General features: G+C 59.9%; 2 protein-coding genes across 3 annotated transcripts; one reads left to right on the top strand and one right to left on the bottom strand.

Annotated features, from left to right (window-relative positions):
- Positions 1–83: 83 nt before the first annotated feature.
- Positions 84–6,713, bottom strand: POLR3C (RNA polymerase III subunit C). 2 transcript variants are annotated; one of them, XM_086628415.1, is made up of 15 exons: positions 6,679–6,713; positions 6,177–6,353; positions 5,349–5,604; positions 4,400–4,585; positions 4,175–4,263; positions 3,180–3,284; positions 2,897–2,989; positions 2,643–2,723; positions 2,377–2,428; positions 2,220–2,280; positions 1,995–2,145; positions 1,578–1,679; positions 966–1,015; positions 698–847; positions 84–605 (listed from the first exon to the last, which is right to left on the bottom strand). In XM_086628415.1, exons 2-15 carry the CDS (start codon positions 6,321–6,323, stop codon positions 524–526), a joined length of 1,605 nt encoding a protein of 534 aa, XP_086484541.1. In that variant the 5' UTR covers positions 6,324–6,353; positions 6,679–6,713; the 3' UTR covers positions 84–523. The 2 variants fall into 2 exon arrangements, with proteins under 2 accessions (XP_086484541.1, XP_086484542.1); XM_086628416.1 differs by lacking the exons at positions 84–605; positions 2,220–2,280; positions 2,377–2,428 and having other exon boundaries at positions 735–847.
- Positions 6,714–6,940: 227 nt separating this feature from the next.
- RNF115 (ring finger protein 115) lies at positions 6,941–18,200 on the top strand. Its single transcript, XM_086628380.1, has 9 exons — positions 6,941–7,053; positions 10,449–10,507; positions 11,580–11,631; positions 13,597–13,808; positions 14,339–14,410; positions 14,591–14,663; positions 16,601–16,694; positions 17,800–17,915; positions 18,021–18,200. Exons 1-9 carry the CDS (start codon positions 6,967–6,969, stop codon positions 18,150–18,152), a joined length of 897 nt encoding a protein of 298 aa, XP_086484506.1. The 5' UTR covers positions 6,941–6,966; the 3' UTR covers positions 18,153–18,200.
- The last annotated feature ends 1,410 nt before the right edge of the window (positions 18,201–19,610 follow it).

A 19,610-nucleotide genomic window follows, 5' to 3' on the forward strand; every position in this document is an offset into this window, starting at 1 on the left:
GACGTTGCACAATTTATTTATTTAAAATAAATTTCATTTGTAACCCCGGCAGCGCCGTCGCCGCAGAGCTGCCGCGGCTCCCGCCGAGCCGTAGCGCCTTGTAGCAATTTTTTATTTTTAATTCTTTTTTTAGCACCTTTTCTTTTTTAACTGCTCATTCCCTGAAATCCGAAGCGGAGGCCGTGCCGGTGGCTCGGGATGGGGGAGCAGCGCACGTTATTCTCCGCTTGGACCGTTTCCTGTTCCTTGTAACCCCGTGGTAAAGTATTTCGAGGCAATAAAAGCGTTAAATCCAGAGGATTTGCCGATCCGGGCGCGTGGAACCGGAGTTTGGGGGCACGAGGGTGCCAGGATTTGCCCCCGGCTCACCCCTACCTGCTCCGAAACTCCTCAAAAAGGGGCTCTGCCCCCACGAGGATTTTGGGGCAGAATTGGTGGGTTTGGGTTTATTTTTTTGACAATAGCGGGAGTGTGATGGGTGGGGGCGTGGCCTGTGTGTGGCCCCACCCTTTCCCCCCCCACCTCAGGGCTTCTTCATGGTGCTCTCGATGAACGACTCCAGCACGAAGATGGTCTCGTCCACTTGGTTCTCGCTGGCGTCGATCCTGGGGGACGGAGGGAGCAGTGGGAAGGGGCCGGTGGGGCCCCCCAGCCCGTTCCAGTCCCGGTTGGGGGTGTCCCCCCCTCCCGCGCTCACTTGTTGACGTTGCGTTTGAGGTTCTCCAACTGTTGGCGCTCCGGGGCCGTGATCATCTCCTCGATCTCCTGCAGCTGAGTGTCCTCAGCGCCGGTGGCCTGCATGGAGGCCAGGATGGCTTCCACCCTCTGCGACTTCTCCAGCAGCCTCCTGGGGTGGGGGGGGGGAGGGCAAGGCATGACAAAATGGCAGCTCAGCCATTCGGCGAGGTCCCCCCCCGCAGAACCCACCACCCTTTTCCGCGTGGCGCCCGTGCCCCGGCACTCACTTGTTCTCCTTGGTCTCGTACTGGCGCCGTTCGATGAGGTTGGCCACGCTCTGGGAAGAGGAAGGAGAAACAGGGCAGGGTGAGGGTCCGCGCCGCATGCTGCGGGGGGCACGGGGAGAGGAGACCCCCACGCTCTAGCAGCAAAACCCGAAACGGGTGGTGAAACGGGGACGTTGGTGCTGCCATCCCTGGTGGCACCATCTGGGAGAGTCCCCAGGATGGAGGAGGTGGAGGAGAAGAACCATGCGTCATGGTGGTGGTGGAGGAGGAGGAGAACCATGCGTGGTGGTGGTGGACAAGGAGGAGAAGCATGTGTGGTGGAGGAGGGGGAGAAGGAGAAGAGCCACATGTGGTGGTGGTGGTGGAGGAGAAAGAGGAGAACCACACATGGTGGTGGAGGAGGATGAGAAGAACCACCATGTGTGGTGGTGGTGGTGGAGAGCCACTGGGTTCCACACCTGGTGCAGGAGCACGCTTAGGGGGTCCTGGATTTTGTGCCCCTGCTTGGGAATATTGGTGTGGATTGAGGCCACGTGGGGACCCGGCAGGTGCCGGTGGCTTTTGGGGCTGAGCAGGGTCCCCGGAGCGGCCACGGTGGTGCCCGGCTTGTACCTTGTAGCACCTGTGCAGCAACATCCGCGCGGAGGACGGGACGTTCACGGTGTAGAGGTAGAAGGTGCGGGACGGCGCGTGGTCCGGAGTCTTGGGAATCTCCTGCCGGTGGGTGAGAGGAGGAGGGGGATGGGTGTCACCATGAGCCACACGGCGTTGGGGACCGAGCCGCGCGTTTGCCGGTGTCCCACGCGGGGCACAGCCTTGACGGAACGCCCGTCACCCGGACAACTCCGTGAGGAGCAGGAGAGCAATGCTGGCTCTCGCTCCGGGAAGTGTTTGAGGTTCTCCAACTGTTGGCGCTCCGGGGCCGTCATCATCTCCTCCATCTCCTGCAGCTGAGTGTCCTCTCGCTCCGGGAAGCCGCTCTTCGGCCTCACGTTCCCGGCGCTCCGGTGCCGGGGCGGGCGCACTCACCTGCAGGGACACAAAGTTCTCCGACAGCATTTTGTAGAGCATGTCCTTGGCTTCCTTGGCCGGGATCATGGCAAAATCCTCCACTTGCTTTTGCTCCAGATGCTTCTTTCGCAGGAGCAAGCGGAATATCCTGGCGCAGCGGGAACCGAACCTGGATGGGAGAGGAAAACAAATCAGCGGACGGAGGCGAGGAAGGGCAGAGAAGCCTTCGAGTCGCCGCTTCACCTCTCCTCCACGATGGACTCCAGGGTCGCCGTTGCCAGAGACGCCAGGGCCTTGTGGAGATCTGGTCAAGGTCAAGGTCAAGGGACAACGCCAGCCCTTGGGAATTGTTTTACGCGCTGGAAAACACCGGGTCAGGGAGTTTGCCCACAAAGGATACTGACGGTGTACGTGCCCCCGCCGCTGTCCCCCGATTTCCCCACAAACTCGAGCTACAAAAAAAAGATAAATAATAATCCCGAACATCACAAAGTAATAAAAATCCTGATTTTCCTAAAATCTCGACTGTAAAAAGTAATCCGTAGATTTTCGCGGCGCCGAGGCGGGGAGCTGAGCGAGGAGCTGCCATCCAGCGGCACCTTCGCTTCCGTAACGCGCCAAATTCCTGTGTCGGGGCGGTAAAACCAGCAATTCCGGGTTTCTTACCGGGTCGTCGGCTAACAGGGTGAGGTACTGGTCCAAAACTTGCTTCGCGATGTTGTATCCGGCCGGAAGAGACCTGAATATCTACGGGAGGGAAAACAGGCACGATGGAAGCGGGGGTAAAATGGAATAACCCACTTTTCGAAACCTGCAGGTGCTTAACGGACTTTTCCCACCCGATCCGATCCCGGCGCCGGAGCCGTGCCCGCGGAGAAAGGCCTCGGCTACGCCCCGACTGCTCGGGAGAAGGAACCGACCTCGTTGGAAGAGAGCGGCTGTGTGTACGGCGCGCCGGAGGACGTGGTGACTTCGCTCATCCGCAGCATCGTCCGCACGATTTCGCTGCTGGTCTGGTTTTGGGAGAGGTGGGGGGGAAGGAAACGGCCCTTAGGGCGGGAGAACCTGTGTCCTGGGCGCGTCCCGCAGCGGCGAGCGAATGTGGGCCACTCCCCCAAAACGGGGGTCCAGACCCCCCCACCGCGACCGCAGCCGCTGAGCTCTGAGAGGAGCCACTGGAGGGTTCCGGGCGCCTCCACGAACCTGGTCCATGCGGTTGGCCACGGCGCTGACGATCCCCTGGTCCCGAAAATGCTGGTGGAACCGGTCGATGTTGACTTGCCAGTAAATGCCATCGTCAGGCGGAGGCTGTGGGGGGAGAGGAGCCAAAAACTGAGGGAGAAGAGAGGAAAACTGAGGGAGAAGAGACAAAAACTGAGGGAAAAGAGAGAAAAACTGAGGGAGAGGAGCCACGAAAACTGAGGGAAAAGAGAGGAAAAGTGAGAGAAAAGAGAAAAACTGAGGGAAAAGAGACAAAAACTGAGGGAGAGGAGCCACAAAAAACTGAGGGAAAAGAGACAAAAATGGAGGGAGAGGAGCCACAAAAACTGAGGGAAAAGAGACAAAAACGGAGGGAGAGGAGCCACAAAAACTGAGGGAAAAGAGACAAAAACTGGGGGAGAAGAGCCACAAAAACTGAGGGAAAAGAGACAAAAACAGAGGGAGAGGAGAGAAAAACTGAGGGGAAAAGAGAGAAAAACTGAGGGAGAGGAGCCACAAAAAACTGAGGGAGAGGAGCCACGAAAACTGAGGGAAAAGAGAGGAAAAGTGAGAGAAAAGAGAGGAAAAGTGAGAGAAAAGAGAGGAAAACTGAGGGAAAAGAGAGGAAAACTGAGGGAAAAGAGAGGAAAACTGAGGGAAAAGAGAGGAAAACTGAGGGAAAAGAGAGGAAAACAGAGGGAGAGGAGAGAAAAACTGAGGGGAAAAGAGAGAAAAACTGAGGGAGAGGAGCCACAAAAAACTGAGGGAAAAGAGACAAAAACGGAGGGAGAGGAGCCACGAAAACTGCTCGCTTGGAGCAGGAGAAGGCCTTAGGGAAGACGCCGGATCCCCCGAGCCCGTGAGCTCGGCCAAGAAGGACGGAGCTCCGACCCCAGCACAGGTGCCAGCGGTGCCCTCTGCCCACCGGGCAGCTGCCTCCGGCTCCGATTTACGGCCCCGCGGAGCCGAGGGCGCCGTTCCTTCAACATCCCACGCACCTCCGAGCTCTCCCCATCCTGCTTCTGCTTCTTGGCCTTGTGTTCACCGTGGTCTTCCTCATCACACGATCGTCTCCGCTTCCCTCTCCCTGTCACGCAAAGACGGCGCCGTTCGCTTTTAAACACTGCCGTCATGGTCCCGGGTGAGGAGCGCGTGGCCGAGCGCTCCCCGGACACCCGGAAAACCATCTGGGAGCACCCAGGGGTCCCCGAGGGGCGTCTCACCTACGAGGTTCAGCCTGGGCACGGCGTACATGTCCTTCTCGCTGATCACCAAGGTGGGCGCCGGGGGAGGCGGCGCCGCGGGGCTCTCCGGGGCGGCGGGGACCAGCGGGCACCTCTGGACGAAGTGTGTGTCTGCCAGGCGCACGAACGTGTTGGAGACGTCGGCGTAATCCATGGCCTTCCCATCTGGGCCAGGGAAAAAGGGACGACGGCGTCAGGCTGTGTCGGCCCCGGGCAGGGGACGAGGTGACGCTGCTGTGCTCAGAGGAGCACCACAAACACGGTGCTCAGAGGCTGGTTTGGGGTGGGAGTCCAGAGGAGGCCACGGAGATGATCTGAGGGCTGGAGCACCTCTGCTGCGGGGACAGGCTGGGAGAGTTAGGGCTGTTCAGCCTGGAGAAGAGAAGGCTCCGGGGAGACCTTCCAGCACCTCCCAGTACCTAAAGGGGCTACAGGAAAGCTGGAGAGGGGCTTTGGACACGGGTGTGGAGTGACAGGACACGGGGCGATGGCTTTGAACTGGAAGAGGGGAGATTTCGATGGGATCTAAGGAAGAAATTCTTCCCTCTGAGGGTGGTGAGGCACTGGACCAGGTTTCCCAGAGAAGCTGTGGCTGCCCCATCCCTGGCAGTGTTCCAGGCCAGGTTGGATGAGGCTTTGGGCAACCTGGTGTAGTGGAGGGTGCTCCTGCCCATGGCAGGGGGGTTGGAACTGGCTGATCTTTGAGGTCCCTTCCAACCCAAACCATTCCAGGATTCTGTGATTTATAACCCCTCTGGCAGCGAGGTCACTTTGGGTGGCTCCTTCTCCAAGTTCATGGCCACCTTCCCCACGGAAGGCGGCCCAAAGAGCCTCTGGTACCACACTCGCTGAGCAAAACCAGCCTCCAGCAGCCGCCGCGCCTCCTCCCGCTCCCAGATCCCTGTTTTCACGGCGAGGCGATTCCCACCTTCCATCGTTTCGGTCAGCCTGTCCGCCACCTTCCTCACCACCGCACTCATCGTCAGCTTGCCGTTGAGGAGCAGCTCCTCCACCACGAGCTCCCCAGTGTCGCCGTAGAGGGTCTTGGCGGTGTAGATGTAACGGGGGTAGCGGAGGATCCGCAGGATCCGCTGGCACCGCGCCTCGTACTCCACGAACCCCCTCCTCTGCACCTGGTACGTTGCCAGGTTGTGCTGGATGAGGACGCAAAGCGCCTTCTTCACCTGCCGGGGGCACGGGGGGGTCCGGTTACGCGGCAGAGGAGCCCACGCCGCGCCCACCCCCCGGCACGGCGGTCACGGGGTGTTTCCTCCCCGCGCGGCCGGCGCTTTCCCTCCACTGACACTGTCCCTGGCGCTGAGCTGACGGTGTTTGTCACTGTCCCGGCGTTGATCCGCCGGTGTTTGTCACCGTCCCGTCCCCAGCTGATCTGCCAGTGTTTGTCACCATCCCAGCACCGATCCGCCGGTGTTTGTCACCATCCCAGCACCGATCCGCCGGTGTTTGTCACTGTCCCGGCATCGATCCGCCGGTGTTTGTCACCGTCCCGGCACTGAGCTGCCGGTGTTTGTCACCGTCCTGTCCCCAGTGCCAAGCTGCCGGTGTTTGTCACCGTCCCAGCACCGATCCGCCGGTGTTTGTCACCATCCTGGCACTGAGCTGCCGGTGTTTGTCACCGTCCCGTCCCCAGCTGAGCTGCCGGTGTTTGTCACTGTCCCGGCACCGATCCGCCGCTGTTTGTCACCGTCCTGGCACCGAGCCGCCGGTGTTTGCCACCGTCCCAACCCCGACGTACCTGATCCAGCAGCAGCCCCGTCTCGCCGACGATGATCCGCAGCGGCTGCGCGCCCGTCCGGACGAGGTACGTGCCGATCTTCTCCACGATCTCCCCAAAATGTTCTTGCAGCAGGAGGGAGCACAGCTTGATTTCTGCCTGGGTCATGGCGGCAGCAGCCGGGAACAGCCGGCGGTGCTGGGGGGGGAGCGCTGGCGTTAGTGCGGCTGTCTAGGGGGGGACGGGACGGCGGGGAATGGCGGATCTGTCGGGGGGTCCCCGTGTTCCCCCCCTCCGGGATGGCGGATCTGTCAGGGGGTCCCCGTGTCCCCCCCGGGGATGGCGGATCTGTCGGGGGGTCCCCGTGTCCCCCCCCCAGGGATGGCGGAGCTGTCGGGGGGTCCCCGTGTCCCCCCCGGGGATGGCGGAGCTGTCGGGGGGTCCCCGTGTCCCCCCCCCCCAGGGATGGCGGAGCTGTCGGGGGGTCCCCGTGCTCGGAGGGACCCACCAGGCCCTCACTCACCCAGGCCCGGCCTAGGCCCCTGCGGTCACCGCGGCAACCGGCACTTCCGCCGCCACTTCCGGCCGCTCTGGGCTCCGGAGGACCGCGCCGGCCGCTTCTCTCCGCGCGCCGTCTCGTCGGGCCGAGGCGACGCTCTACCCTGCGCGGACTCGCTGCTCGGCGCGGAGCGGACGAGCGCAGCCGGAAGCTTGCGGGCTAGCGAGCCCTTCCGCTGACGCTCTGCCCCGCCTCCCGCGCGCTCTGTGCCCCGGCGGAGGACTGACGGCACGGAGCCGGCGGAGGGAGAAGATGGCGGAGGCCTCGGCGGCGGCCGCCGTGTCTCAGCACCGCTTCTTCTGCCACAGCTGCAAGGGGGAGGTCAGCCCCAAGCTGCCGGTGAGCGCGGGGGGGGCTGCGGGCGGGGGGGGCTGCGGGGGGCGGGGGGGGGGGGCGAGGCCTCTCCGCGCCGCTGCCCCCCTGGCGGGGCGGGCCGGGCTCGGCTGACCCTGGGGCTGAGGGACTCGTGTCCGTCCGTCCCCCCCCAAATTTTCTCTCGGGGTTCAGCCGGGGGGGGGGATCCCCCCCCTAGACCCTGCAGGCAGGGGTGCCCCCGCCCCCCCATCCCCTCCCTGACCCCTGTGGGGAAGGGCAGCCCCTCCCTGCCCCCCCCGAGGAAGGGCACCCCCCCCATCCCCTCCCTGCTCCCCCCCGAGGAAGGGCACCCCTCCCCCCAAACCCTACAGACAGGGGTGACACCCCCCCCCCTCCCCCAATCACCTCGTTGACCCCCGCAGGGAAGGGCCCCCCCGTGGAGAAGGGGCTCCCCCTGGGGCAGGGGACACGTGCGGCACCCCCAAACCTTCCCGAGCCCCACAGGGAGGGGGTGACCCCCAGACCTCCCCCCCCGTGAGTTGGGGTGCCCCCCCCAGGTCTGTAGAAAGGGGTGAGCCCTCAAATCCTGCTGACCCCTGCGGCGGTGAGGTGCCCCCCACCCTGCTGAACCCCCCCCCGCCCCCCCAAAAAAAAAAACCTCTGAGCATGGGCTGACCCACCCCCCACGTCGGGGCTGGTGTGACCTCCATAACTCCCCCCCCCCCATTTTGAGGGATTTGGGTGGAAGGTTTGGCCCTTCCCTGGGGGGGAGGGACACGATATTTGGGGAGAGGGGGGAGGACTGGGATGATGGTTGCGTTCCCTGTGGTGGTGGGTGTAATCCCAGTGCCCGGGGTGGGGGCAGGACTGGGGGGGCATGTGGGGCAGGACTGGACTAGGGGGGCCTTCACCTGTCTGCCCGCGTCCTTCCCTGGCTGCGCAGCCGTTATCCATGGGCTCCATCCGCATCCAGGTCGGATTCCCAAGCCGACCTCGCTCTGCCGCTGCCTGGGGACCGGATCTCCGGGTGCCCACGGGCACCCCGGGGTTGGCAGGGGGGGTCACCGGCTCCGTTAGCCCAAAAAGCTCATTTCTGAGTCGTGGGTTCTCCCTGCTCCGTTGCTGCCCGCGGGTGCTGGAGCCCTCCTGGCCCGTCAGACCCCTCGGGCACTGAGCCCCTTTCCCAGATTTCTGCCAAATCCGGGCACATGGAGCGACGCAGCCACTCGGCAGAGAGGGGTGCGCCCAGGCTCCGGCACGGCATGGCTCGGTGGCCACGGCACAGCCTCCCAAGGCTCATCCTCATCCCATGGGATGGCAGCCGGATATCTGCATCCTGATCCAGCCCAGCTCCTCTTGTCTGGAGCCGGTGGCTTCGCCTTCGGGTGCTTCTCTCCCCTCCTGTCTCCCAAATTTTGCTCCACTCTTTTTTCACACAGCTTCCGCCTGTTGCTGACTCGGCACTTTACCCCCCCGCCCCACCGCTGCCTCAAAATCTGCTTTTTTCAAAGAATTCCTGTCCCAAACCTGCCCAAATCCTGTCTGTCCTCAAGACTCGGGCTTTCCCAGTGCCTCAATAATTTCTCTGGGAGTAAAACTCCGAGTCCTGCTCCACAAAACACCTTCCCGTCCAGCCTCTGCTGGATTTTCCCTCCGCTCGGCTCCAGCGTGCCACGAGCTTTTCCCTCCGCGTCCGAGTCGGGAGCCCGGGCGGCACGCGGGCACGAAGGAGGTCGCCGGCTCCGCTGCCTGGAGGACGCCTTCCCAGCTCTCCCGGCGCGTCCCGCTCCAGTTTCTATTCCGGGAGCACCCAGAAACCCAGCTGGGGGTCGAGGTGCTCTCGCTCCGCTCCGGAGGCGGGTGGATTTCGGTGGGGATGAGCCTGGCAGAGCTTTTGGTGGATCTGGGAACGCAAATTGTCGCAATCCGGGTTCTAAAACGCCTGTTTGGAGCTGGCGCTGCCGCAATTCCGAATGTACTACGGCGTAGAAGGGAATGGGATGGCACGGTTGGGAACGGGACGGCGCGGTTTGGAATGAGACCTCGGACCCACCGTCTCTGGAGAGGGATGCCCAACAGGATTTTGGATTTTGCAGAGTCTTCCTCTGGAAAAAAAATCTCCTTTTCCCCCCGTGTTGTCATTTTCGTTCCGAGGTGGGGCCGTGCCGGGCTCCCGGCCGGACTCGCTCTCCGCGGTGGCGTTTGCTCCTACGCGGATCCGAGCGGCGCACGTTCCGCTTCCGAACGCATCCGTTCTCATCGGCCTCGCCAAGCCGAGAGCGCCAGACAGACTTTTTTTGGAAATTAATATTTATGATTTATATTTTTAGACTGCCGGACTCCGGGTCCGGGCAGCAGGGTGTTTATCCGCGGGCCGGGAAGCGTGAGTAGAGGAAGGGAGGCTCTGGAGGCACTTTTTGGACAGAGATCCCCACAAATCCCAGGTTGGAAAACCGCTGCCCGGATTTCGGCAGCGCCCCGTCTCCTGCCGCGGGCCGGGTGGAGGGAGGGAGGGTCTGGGGGTGCTTTTTGTCCTACGTTTTTCCCGGAATCGGAGCAGATCCACCGCTCCGGGACCAAACGAGGGCTGGCGCGGTGAAAACGGAGACAACTTCTTCTGGAAAGAAATCTTTTCCCAAACGATCCGAAAAGCTCCGGCTGCGGAGCGGCTCTTCCGACGGCCGCGTGGTCGTGCAGCTGGGCCTGCCCAGGATGCTCTCGTTTTGGGGAGCAGCCCCTTTGCTTCCTTTCATGGATAAACAGCTGGAAAAGGGATGTTGCAGCCCAAATTACGAACTCGGTGAAGCACCAGCGTGCGCGGTGGGAGAACAGGGCAGCGGTGGTGTCGGCGCTCCGGAGCCGGTGAGCCTGGCTAAGTACGGAATCTCCGTGTGTGAAGATGACCAGGTGGAAAAAAAAATTTAAAAAAATTTATTTTCCAACCTGGATAACGGCAGGCAGCTCCCTGCGAGAGCCGTCTTCCCCGCGGCACAGCGGCAGCAGGCCCAGCTCCGCGGCGGGGCGGCGTTGCCGGCAGCTCGTCGGCATTCCGACACCGGTTCAGTTAAGTGACTCATTTTCCGTCGCCGGGGCTGGGAATGACCTTATCCTGGTGCTTTTTTTCCTTAAATGTTGTGATCTGGGCAGGCTTCAGGCTGTGGGGTTTAATTTATTTTTATTCCGTAAAAATAAACCTCGATGAGGGCGTTTGCTCCGCAATTGTCAGCCACTGAGCTCCGAAATCCTCCGGATTAAGTAAGGAAACCAAAACTCCGGACTTCCAGAGAGCCTTTCCAGGGAAGCGGGGCTCAGGAATCCGCGGTAGACTCCCGGCGTTTAACTTTTTGAGCTCCATCTTTTTCCTGAAATGGCAAACCGAGCCCTTGGTGGGTAAAATCCCATTTTTTCTGTCTTTCCAGGAGTACACCTGCCCGAGATGTGAATCCGGCTTTATCGAGGAAGTCACGGATGATTCCAGGTAACGTGCGCGTCGGCACACCCCTTGTTTCACCGCACGTTTCTCCTGGGTTCAGAATAAGAATTTTCTGCCGATGTAAAGCCTCTAAAAACTGTGGACAACGAGGATAAAGTAAGGAATGCAAGAGAAAAGCGAATAAATCCGCGTGAATTCGGACTTAATACCGGATGAGGCTGAAAATACAAGTGGCCGTCGGCCTCGTGCCGGAGCCGCGCGAGGATTTTTGGGGAAGACTCCTGGGATGATGGGAGTTTTGAACAGAAGGTCCCATGACCGAAAGCACTTGCGGGTTTTTTTGAATCTTAGAGGGAAAAGCAGGATTTTTTCCTTAGGAATCCAGTATGGCGACTCGCAGTACTGTTCTCTCTGCCTTGGTTGGCCCCAGCTCCGTCTCCGGCCTCGCCGCTCGGGCCAAGAGAGAAGGAAACAACCTTTTCCCTCTGGGACTTGGGTGTCGCTCACCCAGCGGAACGCGCTGCCTGCAAATTTTTCCTTCTGAGGGTGCTGAGGCACTGGCACAGGTTGCCCAGAGAAGCTGTGGCTGCCCCATCCCTGGAAGTGTTCCAGGCCAGGCTGGATGAGGCTTGGAGCAACCTGGTGTAGTGGAGGGTGTCCCTGCCCATGGCAGGGGGGTTGGAACTGGATGCTCCTTGAGGTCCCTTCCAACCCAAACCATTCCAGGATTCTAAAACTTAGGGATCCAAAACATGGACATTTGGTGTCCAAGACTTGTCCCAGCAGGAATCTGGGACTGGGTGACACCGGGGAGGGGACTCGGCATCACACGACATCCTCCTCTCGAACGCCGGCTCCTCCGGAGCCTGGAGAGTCAGGAACTATCCAGTGGTGGTTTCTTGCCCAAACTTTTTCCACGGTCAGGTCACGGCACGTGAAGAAGCCTTTTAATTCTATCTGTCACCAGGAATTATTCCGCCGTGTCGGCGCAGGCAGGCTCTGTTTGCTCATCCCTTTTTTTCTCTCGGTGGCACAAACTCCTGCCTAAAACCAGGACACCCAGGAAGGGAACTGGTTTCTGGAGGGGACCTGCTCTCACTCGCCTGTTTCTCTCCAGTTTTCTAGATGGCAGCGGCATAGACGACAGCCCATCCACACAGTTTGCAGAGGTGAGTTTTACCATCTCAATTCCAATTTATTTTATTTTTTTGAACTGGCCACGAAGAGGTTCTCGGTCTCAGCTCCAGGTGAGACTCTTTGCCTCCTCGAGAAAAGGGACAGTTTGATCTTCCGGAGAGTTTTCAGAAACTTGGTGACTTTTGAGGAGGCTGCTGGCGCTGCCAGGGGTTTGCTCACTGGGCAGGGCAGGAAAAGGACACTAGAAAGTCACCCTGGCACTGGCAGGTGCTGGGACGTGTATTGGGGACGCCCATCCAGCCGGGAAAGGTGTTGCCTCGACTGCTTTTTCCTCCCTGCTCCGAGTTCCACCAGAAATGTGTCTGTCTAAAAAAAAAAAACCATCCAGACTTACAACAAAATCTGTCTCTTGTCATTCAGCTGGGCTGGCAGCTCCTCTTCCAGAGCCTGGGGAAGGCAGCACAGCCTCCTCTTCCTCAGGGCTCTTGTTTCCCTTCAGGAGTTCAGCTGAGCTGCGTAAAACAGCCGGAAATAAAATTCCTGTGCGTCTCCTCTGCCGCGGGCCTCGCTCGGAGGTTGGGTTATTCGTTTGCCGCGTTATCGAGGAGCTTTAACTGTTTCCCAGTCCTGCCAGGAGCGCTGCCCGACGCTTTGAGTCGCAGCTCGTTGCCCAGGGTCACCCCCGGGTGGGTGCTGGGGGGGTCTGCGTTGGCACCGAGCCTTCCTTCGCGTGCCATGGTCAGTTCCAGTGCCGGAAACGGGGTCACCGAAGAGCTGAATCTCCTCTACGCCTTTGCGTTTCGGATCTGGATCCCTCCCAGTTTGCTTCCCCCTTCCCCACGTACAACTGGTTTCCTTCATCCTCCCCAACTCTTCAGATCCGTTTGTCTCCTGGACAAAACCGTTGCCTTCGGATCGCTCCTCCCCAGCGCCGCAGCCCAGAACCGCCGACGTTCCGGCGAGATAAAACCGTCTCGTGTATCCCACGTCTTGGTTTACGAAGAGCTTTGGGATGCCTCCGCCTGACGGGCGCTGCGTAAATTTAAACGGTTTTTAGGATTAATAATAAATGAAAGTCTTCTCTCCGCGGCGTGGCTGCAGGCAGAGCTCGGGCTGGTCACAGCCAGCAGGGGAACAAGGGAAACCCTCCCATCCGCGGGGTGTTCATTCGGAGAACAGGCTGTAAACTTGACTTCTCCCATTCTTCCGACACCGGATGGAACCGGGCAAGGGAAGAGGCTTGTGGAGTTGAGCTAATTTGGTGTGAAATGGAAACGAAGCCGCTCCGATCGCGTCCTAACGCATAACGAGGGTCTGGGACAAACGAGAAGAGAACAGCCCTTGTGTTACGCTCCGGAACATCTAATTCCCGCGGGAAATCCGAGGGCACCGCTCCTTTGAAAACCATTTTTTGCGGCGTGTCGGGCAGCGTGACCCCGTGGGGCCACGGAGGGGTTTTTGTCTGACCCTCCTGGTTTTGTGGTGTCCTACAAATTTTTTATTATTATTTTTATTTTTCCATAAACCCACATCACAAATCTTCAGTGCCCTCCTCGGCTGTTGTTTCCCTCCGTGGGCGATCCGAGCCGCGGAAGGAATAAAAACTAAATGGGTTTGGCAGGGGAGAGCGGCCGAGGGGGCTCGGGGTGGGGGTGTTTTCGTGCACCCCCCGATCTCTCTGCCAGCTGAGAGCCCGCAGCGGGGGGAGCGTAGCCAGGAGCCCAGGGGTGGCTTTAAAAATATCTGGGATCTGTACGGAGCAGGAAAGAGCCGACGCGTTGGCCTTCCCGGGGGTGGTACATCTGATTCGGTTGGGCTATAATTAAGCGGTTTTGCCAGACTTTTTTTTTCTGGGAGCCATGGCAACCGTATGACTTTGCTCAGTTCCTTCTGTCGAGGTGGACTTCCCTGCCTCCGTGTTGGCAGCGGAGTCACCGGGATCAGTGACGGAGCCGTGCGTGGTTTGTGTCTCCCCTTTTCTCCCTCCTCCTCCGCAGCTTTGGGACCATTTGGACCACACGATGTTCTTTCCCGACTTCAGACCCTTTCTGAGTAGCAGCTCCCTGGATCAGGACAGCAGGGACAACGAGAGGGGCCACCAAGCCCACGCCGACCTCTGGGGACCAAGCCGACCCCCGCGATTGCCCATGACGCGGAGGTACAGATCCCGGGGCAGCTCCCGCCCCGACAGGTCTCCCGCCATCGAAGGGTGAGTGCCGGAATTCCCCCCTGGAAGCGTCTCCTTCCCCCATCAGTCATAAAATGTGGGATTCTGGGGAGAAACTTGACGCAGTGGGATCCTGGCGCTTATGGTAGGTGACCCACGGCCCCAAAAACCGCGGGTTTTCCCATCAGCCGCTCGACCCTTTGTCCCCCCCTCGGCACGAATCGGAGCCGCGCGGTGGGAAAGGTGGGTTTTGCCCGGCGCGGTGCCAACCCTCACCGCCAGGATACGAGTCAGCGCTCGGGACACTCGGTCATTTCCTCTCCCAGCCCTCCCACGCTCCGATGAGTTCGCATCCCGCGTTCCGCTGTGTGCCGTGCCCCCATCTCGGGGCTCGCCCTGCCGCGGAGGGATTTGCCGGGGTGTGAGTCGTGCCACGACGCGGCTGCCTCCGGAATACGGGAGCAGTATTCCGTGTTTTGCTTCCCGTTCTGGCTAAACTCTCGCTGTGTATTTGTTTGCTCAACTTTTCCTTTTTTTTTCCCCCCCCTCTCTTTTGATTCCTCCCTCTTTAGAATAATCCAGCAGATCTTTGCAGGGTTTTTTGCAAACTCGGCGATTCCTGGCTCCCAACACCCTTTCTCCTGGTGAGTAGCGAGCGCGGTTTCGACCGTGGCTTTGGTCACGGCTGTCCACACCAGTGAACAGCTGCAGCCTGGTTCCCAGCAGCTCCCTCTCCCCAGTATCCCTGGGAGGATCGTGCAAACCTCGGGGCTGGTTTGGGATGAGCCAAACGGTTTCCTTGACTCTCTGCTTCCCGTCCGCAGGAGTGGGATGCTGCACTCGAATCCCGGGGACTATGCATGGGGACAGAGTGGCCTCGATGCGATCGTCACCCAGGTAGGACCCCGGTGTGTGCCTGGGTGGAGGAAGGCCCCGGCTTTGATCCGTGCCTGGAAGTTTTTGTGCTCCTCTCCGGCCGCTCCCGCTGCTGGAGACGTTTCGGATGAGGACGAGGAGCAGTCGGTCTCTGGCTCGGTGGTTGCTGGTGTCCTGCCTCCTCAGAGGGTCTGGGAACAGGGGTCTGGGAAATCCAGTGCCATAGTTCAGCTCTTTGCCAGCCCGTGCGCGGTGCCAGGCTGGCAGGTGCCTCACAACGGCCTCAGCAGAGCCCGAAGGTGAAAATCTCCGGCGTCGGCCCCGGATCTCTCACCAAAATTCAGCGGTTTGCAGCCCTGAGCCGTTTCCCCGTGTGGTTTGTGGAGGGATGAGCCGAGCCCGCTCCCGTCTGGCTCCTTTGAGGATCAGGGGTGTCCAGCCTCCGTCCCCAAACAGGCCCTTCCAGGGTGTTGGCGTCGCCGGGATGGGCAGAGCGGGCGGGTGCTGTACTGGGAGCTAATTTGGCTGCTGTTGTCATGCCGACACCTCCCAAAAGCGCCTGGCGAAGCCATCTGCTGCCATTCGGGAGCAGCCCCCGGCTTCCCGGGCCGCGTCGCTCGCCCGGCTCGCCCGCCTTACTCACTGCTTCCCAAAACGATTCCGCAGCCCACGTGCTCGGAGACGGCGCCTTCCTCCTCCCGCCCCACGCCCAGCAAGCCCCGGCGAGCGCCGTGCCGTGGGGTTGGTGTCGCTACGTGGCTCCGCTCGGCTCCTCGCCGGATCTGGAGCAGCAGCTCTGCCCATCCCGGGGTTTTGTGTCATCCCAGACATCTTAACGTGACCTTCAGAGTTAAAGGAAGCTCCTACGGATGCTCCTCTGGGCTCTCCTGAACCATTTGAGCTGATGGCCGGTGAATCCGGATCTTAACACAGAAAATCCGTGTGAGTCATGGAACTTGGAACACTGGAAAGGTGTTGGCAGTGCAGGAGATGACACGAACCGCCCGGAGCGCAGGCGACGATCCGGCCGCTCCGCGCTTTGGTGGCTGCACTCGGCTGAAGCAGCTTCTCTTCAGAGCCCTGGGAGGTCTTGTCCTTCCGAACGCCCGGCTCAAGCCTTGGGAGAGGCAGGAGGTCCTCCATCTGCCCCATTTCTGCACTATGAGGTTCTTCCTCTTCTCAAAACATCGCTCCCAACTCCCTTGTGGTTCAAAATCCACCAGGAGTAGCTCAGCACCCTCTCCCGTGGCCGTGGCTTCCTACCTGAGCTTCCCATGTCCTTCTCCCGTGGCCATGGGCCTTCTCCCATGTCCTTGGGTCTTCTCCCCTGGCCGTGGCTTCCCACCCAAGCTTCCCGTGTCCTTCTCCCGTGGCCGCGGGCCTTCTCCCATGTCCTTCGGTCTTCTCCCATGTCCTTCGGTCTTCTCCCATGTCCTTCGGTCTTCTCCTGTGGCCATGGCTTCCCACCCAGGCTTCCCGTGTCCTTCTCCTGTGGCCATGGGCCTTCTCCATGTCCTTGGGTCTTCTCCCATGGCTGTGGCTTCCCACCCAAGCCCTTCAGTCTCCCAGCTGGTGGTGCAAGAGGAAAAACATCTGGAGGGCAGCGATGTTGGAAGTGGGATTGTCGAGGTCAGAGGTGTGACGGTGAGGTTTGAACCCCGAGAATGTTGCGGAGGAGGAAGAGGAGGAGGAGGAGAACGGTCACCTGCGCACGGAACGGCTGAACTGGGATGGAACAGCCTGAGCTCGCTCCGAGGCTTGGGCAGCCGGAATGTTTCTGGCAAGGGAGCTGCGACGTGCTCCGTCTGGGAATCCGGCCACGTCTGTCGCTCCGGGGGCTTTGGGATCGGGTCAGAGACGTTCCCCAGGGACAGCCCGTGCCAAGCCGCTCGTGTCGGGCTCTCCGCTCCCGGGATGACACGTTCCACAACACGTTTGTTTTTTTTTTTTCTCCACAGCTCCTGGGGCAGCTGGAAAACACGGGCCCACCTCCGGCCGACAAAGAGAAGATCTCCTCTCTCCCGACAGTGACAGTAACTCAGGAACAAGTCGGTAAGTGAAATCGGTGGCCGGTCCGACGTCGCTCGTCTCCCGGCGCGTTGACGTACCCGTCCCGGGCTCCCCGCTCCCTCCGCCGCTGTATCCTCACGCTTCCAGCGCCGCTCCGTGCTCCCGCTGCCGCCTCCGCTCGCACTGGAGACGCTCCTGTCCTCGGCTCGGGGAGGTCCTGCGCTTTGCTGCGGCCGGTTCTCCTGGACTCTCTGATCTCCCGGCGTTCAGCAAAAACCTCCTTCATTCCTCAGACACTTCCCAAATTCCCCATGGCTTTACCACCTTCCAAACTCTTCCATTTCCGCTGCTGTTTCCGGGCTCGACCCGTCGCTTTCTCCCTTTCCGCGCCGGCCGGCAGCCGAGGCCGGGAACGTTTTCCTGCCGAGCTGCTCCGGGAACGTCGGGTAAAGCTGGCAGGTTCTTGCGGCGCAGCTGGCAGCAGAGACCCGCGGGTTCCTCGGAGCGTTTATGGTTTTGCAATTAGCTCATCCCGGTGGTTTTTCCCTCCCTCTCTGTGTTTGCAGAGGCTGCTCCCATTCCCTCCCAGCTGCTCTATTACTGGAAACTTAAACCACTCCAGTAAGACGAACTCTTTGATTAGAAAAGCTGTTTCCACAACAGATGTATTTTTGTCCGCGGTTTTTTACACACTCCTCTTGTCTGGGAGGCCAGGAAGCGGCTGAATTCCATGGTGTAATCCTCCGGCTCGCCTGTTTTCGGCTGACGGAGCCGGGGCCACGCAGCCCAGCCGTGCCGGCAGCTCGGTCTCGCCGCCGGGATGCCCACGTTGGCACTACGGGCTCGATCCGAAGGACGAGCGACGGGTTTTTTCGCCGTCTCTGGCGGTCGATGCCACGCGGCAGCACGGACAACGGAAGCCGCCGCCGCCGGCCGCGCGCTCCCGCCCTCCCGGGCGAGGAAGTTTTGGCCAAACTCGGCTCAAATCAAAAATTTGCTTTATTTTTTTGCCAGTCGGACGCGGAGAACGGAAAGGAATTTCTTGGGTACCCGGCGGCCGAACGCCGCCGTCCGTCGTACGGCTTGTTAAAAAAAAACCGGAATTGGTATTCCCGGAGATCCGAATCCATCTCCACCTCTCTTCCAGATACGGGTCTGGAGTGTCCTGTGTGCAAAGAGGACTACACGGTGGCGGAGCAGGTCCGGCAGTTACCGTGCAACCACTTCTTCCACAGCAACTGCATCGTGCCGTGGCTGGAGCTGGTGAGACCCTTTCCCCGCGGGCGCCCGCGGCTCGGCGGGCACCGGGCGATTCCCCTGGGACCCCCGGCGGGGTTTTCCCTGGAGCTCCCGCCGTTTCTCTTGCAGCACGACACGTGTCCGGTGTGCAGGAAGAGCTTGAAAGGGGAAGATTCGACTCGGCAAACGCCAAACCCCGACGCCGCGGCGAGCAACAGCTTCAGCAGCGAAAGCCAACTCCACGACCGATGGACTTTCTGACGCTCCGAGGGCTTCCCGGGGCGGAATCTGGCCGGGAGTACCGTTCCTACAGATGTACATTGTATTATAATTCCAAACAACGACGACAAAACAAACAAAAATAGCAGGAAATAAGGGGCGGGGGGCGGGGGGGGAGCCCACCCCGCGGTGTTACTGCGCCCAGTGCTGTCTTTTTCCTGATTTAGCATCTCCGTTGGAATCGCGTCTCCGTTGGAATCGCCTCCGTAGTCCTAAATTCAGAGTCCTTCGAGTGATCTGACTTGAGTTTTATACTTGTGGCACCTTTTCCTTCAAACGGCGGAATGGGTGGGTGAGGGGGCGGGGGGGGGTCTCCTGCAGCCTCCCCTGCCCAGGGTGGGTCCCCCCCACCCTCGCTCCGCAAAAAGGGTGGCAAATTTGGGTGCGGAAAGCGTCCCCGGTGCGGTGCTCCTGGTAGGAGAGGAGGGGATGGAGAGGAGAAGGGGGTCGGCTTCGCTGACCCATTCCGTTCCCCTCGGAGCAGGGGGGGGACACGAATCATCAAATCCGGGTGGATTTGGGTTGGGATTTGGGTGGTTTTCCCCTTTTTCTGTTGAATTCAAGCCACGGTGTCTATAAAATGGCAGCGTGGGTTTTCCTAGGGGAGAGGCGGAGGTGAAGACGGAGACGCCGGAGGCTCCGGAGTTCTCCCCGAGGGGGGCTGGAGCAGGAGTGCCCCCCCGGCCCCAGTTCTGGGCACACCGGTGTGCCCGGCAGCGCCGGCTGGCTGGACTTTTTTTGGTTGGTTTGGGGATTTTCCCTCACCCTTCTCCGTGCCTGCCCCCCCCCTCAGGCCCCCACCCACCGCGTGTCCGCGGGACCCTCCGCTCCATCGCGGCACGATCCGGCAGCGCCGGCCACGTTCCGGGCGGCCGTCGGAAAACCGGACCCGGCCGCGTCGCCCGTTAACGGCCGATTCCTCAACGCGCGGCCTCGGTTCTCCCGTAGTCCCGGAACTTTAGCAGAATCTCTTGATTTTTGGGGATTTTTTATTCCTTTGGTGTTTTTTTCTCTTTTTTTTAATTCCTTTTTTTTTTCCCTTTGGTGATTTTTTTCTCTTTTTTTAATTCCTTTTTTTTAATTCCTTTTTTTTTTCCCTTTGGTGATTTTTTCTCTTTGTTTTAATTCCTTTTTTTTTCCCCCTTCCTTTTTTTTTTTTTCCCTTTGTTCCCCCCTACTTTGTGTTTTTTTATTTTCCTCTTTGTGTTTTTTTATTTTCCCCTTTGTGTTTTGTGGTTTTTTTCCCCTTTATGGATTTTTTTTTTTCCCCTCTTTTTCCCCTTTGAATTTTTTTTTCCTCCCTTCGTTTTTTTTCTTCTTTTTTTTTTTTGTGCCCTTTGTGTTTGTTTATTTTCCCCCCTTTGGTGTTTCCCCCCCCTCCCTTTGTCTTTGTTTTTTTCCCTTTGTTTTCTTTTTTTTTTTTTTTTCACTTTTTTACCC

The sequence above is a fragment of the Tauraco erythrolophus genome, chromosome 30 (genome assembly GCF_009769465.1).
Source record: "Tauraco erythrolophus isolate bTauEry1 chromosome 30, bTauEry1.pri, whole genome shotgun sequence".
In the NCBI taxonomy this organism is placed as follows: domain Eukaryota; kingdom Metazoa; phylum Chordata; class Aves; order Musophagiformes; family Musophagidae; genus Tauraco; species Tauraco erythrolophus.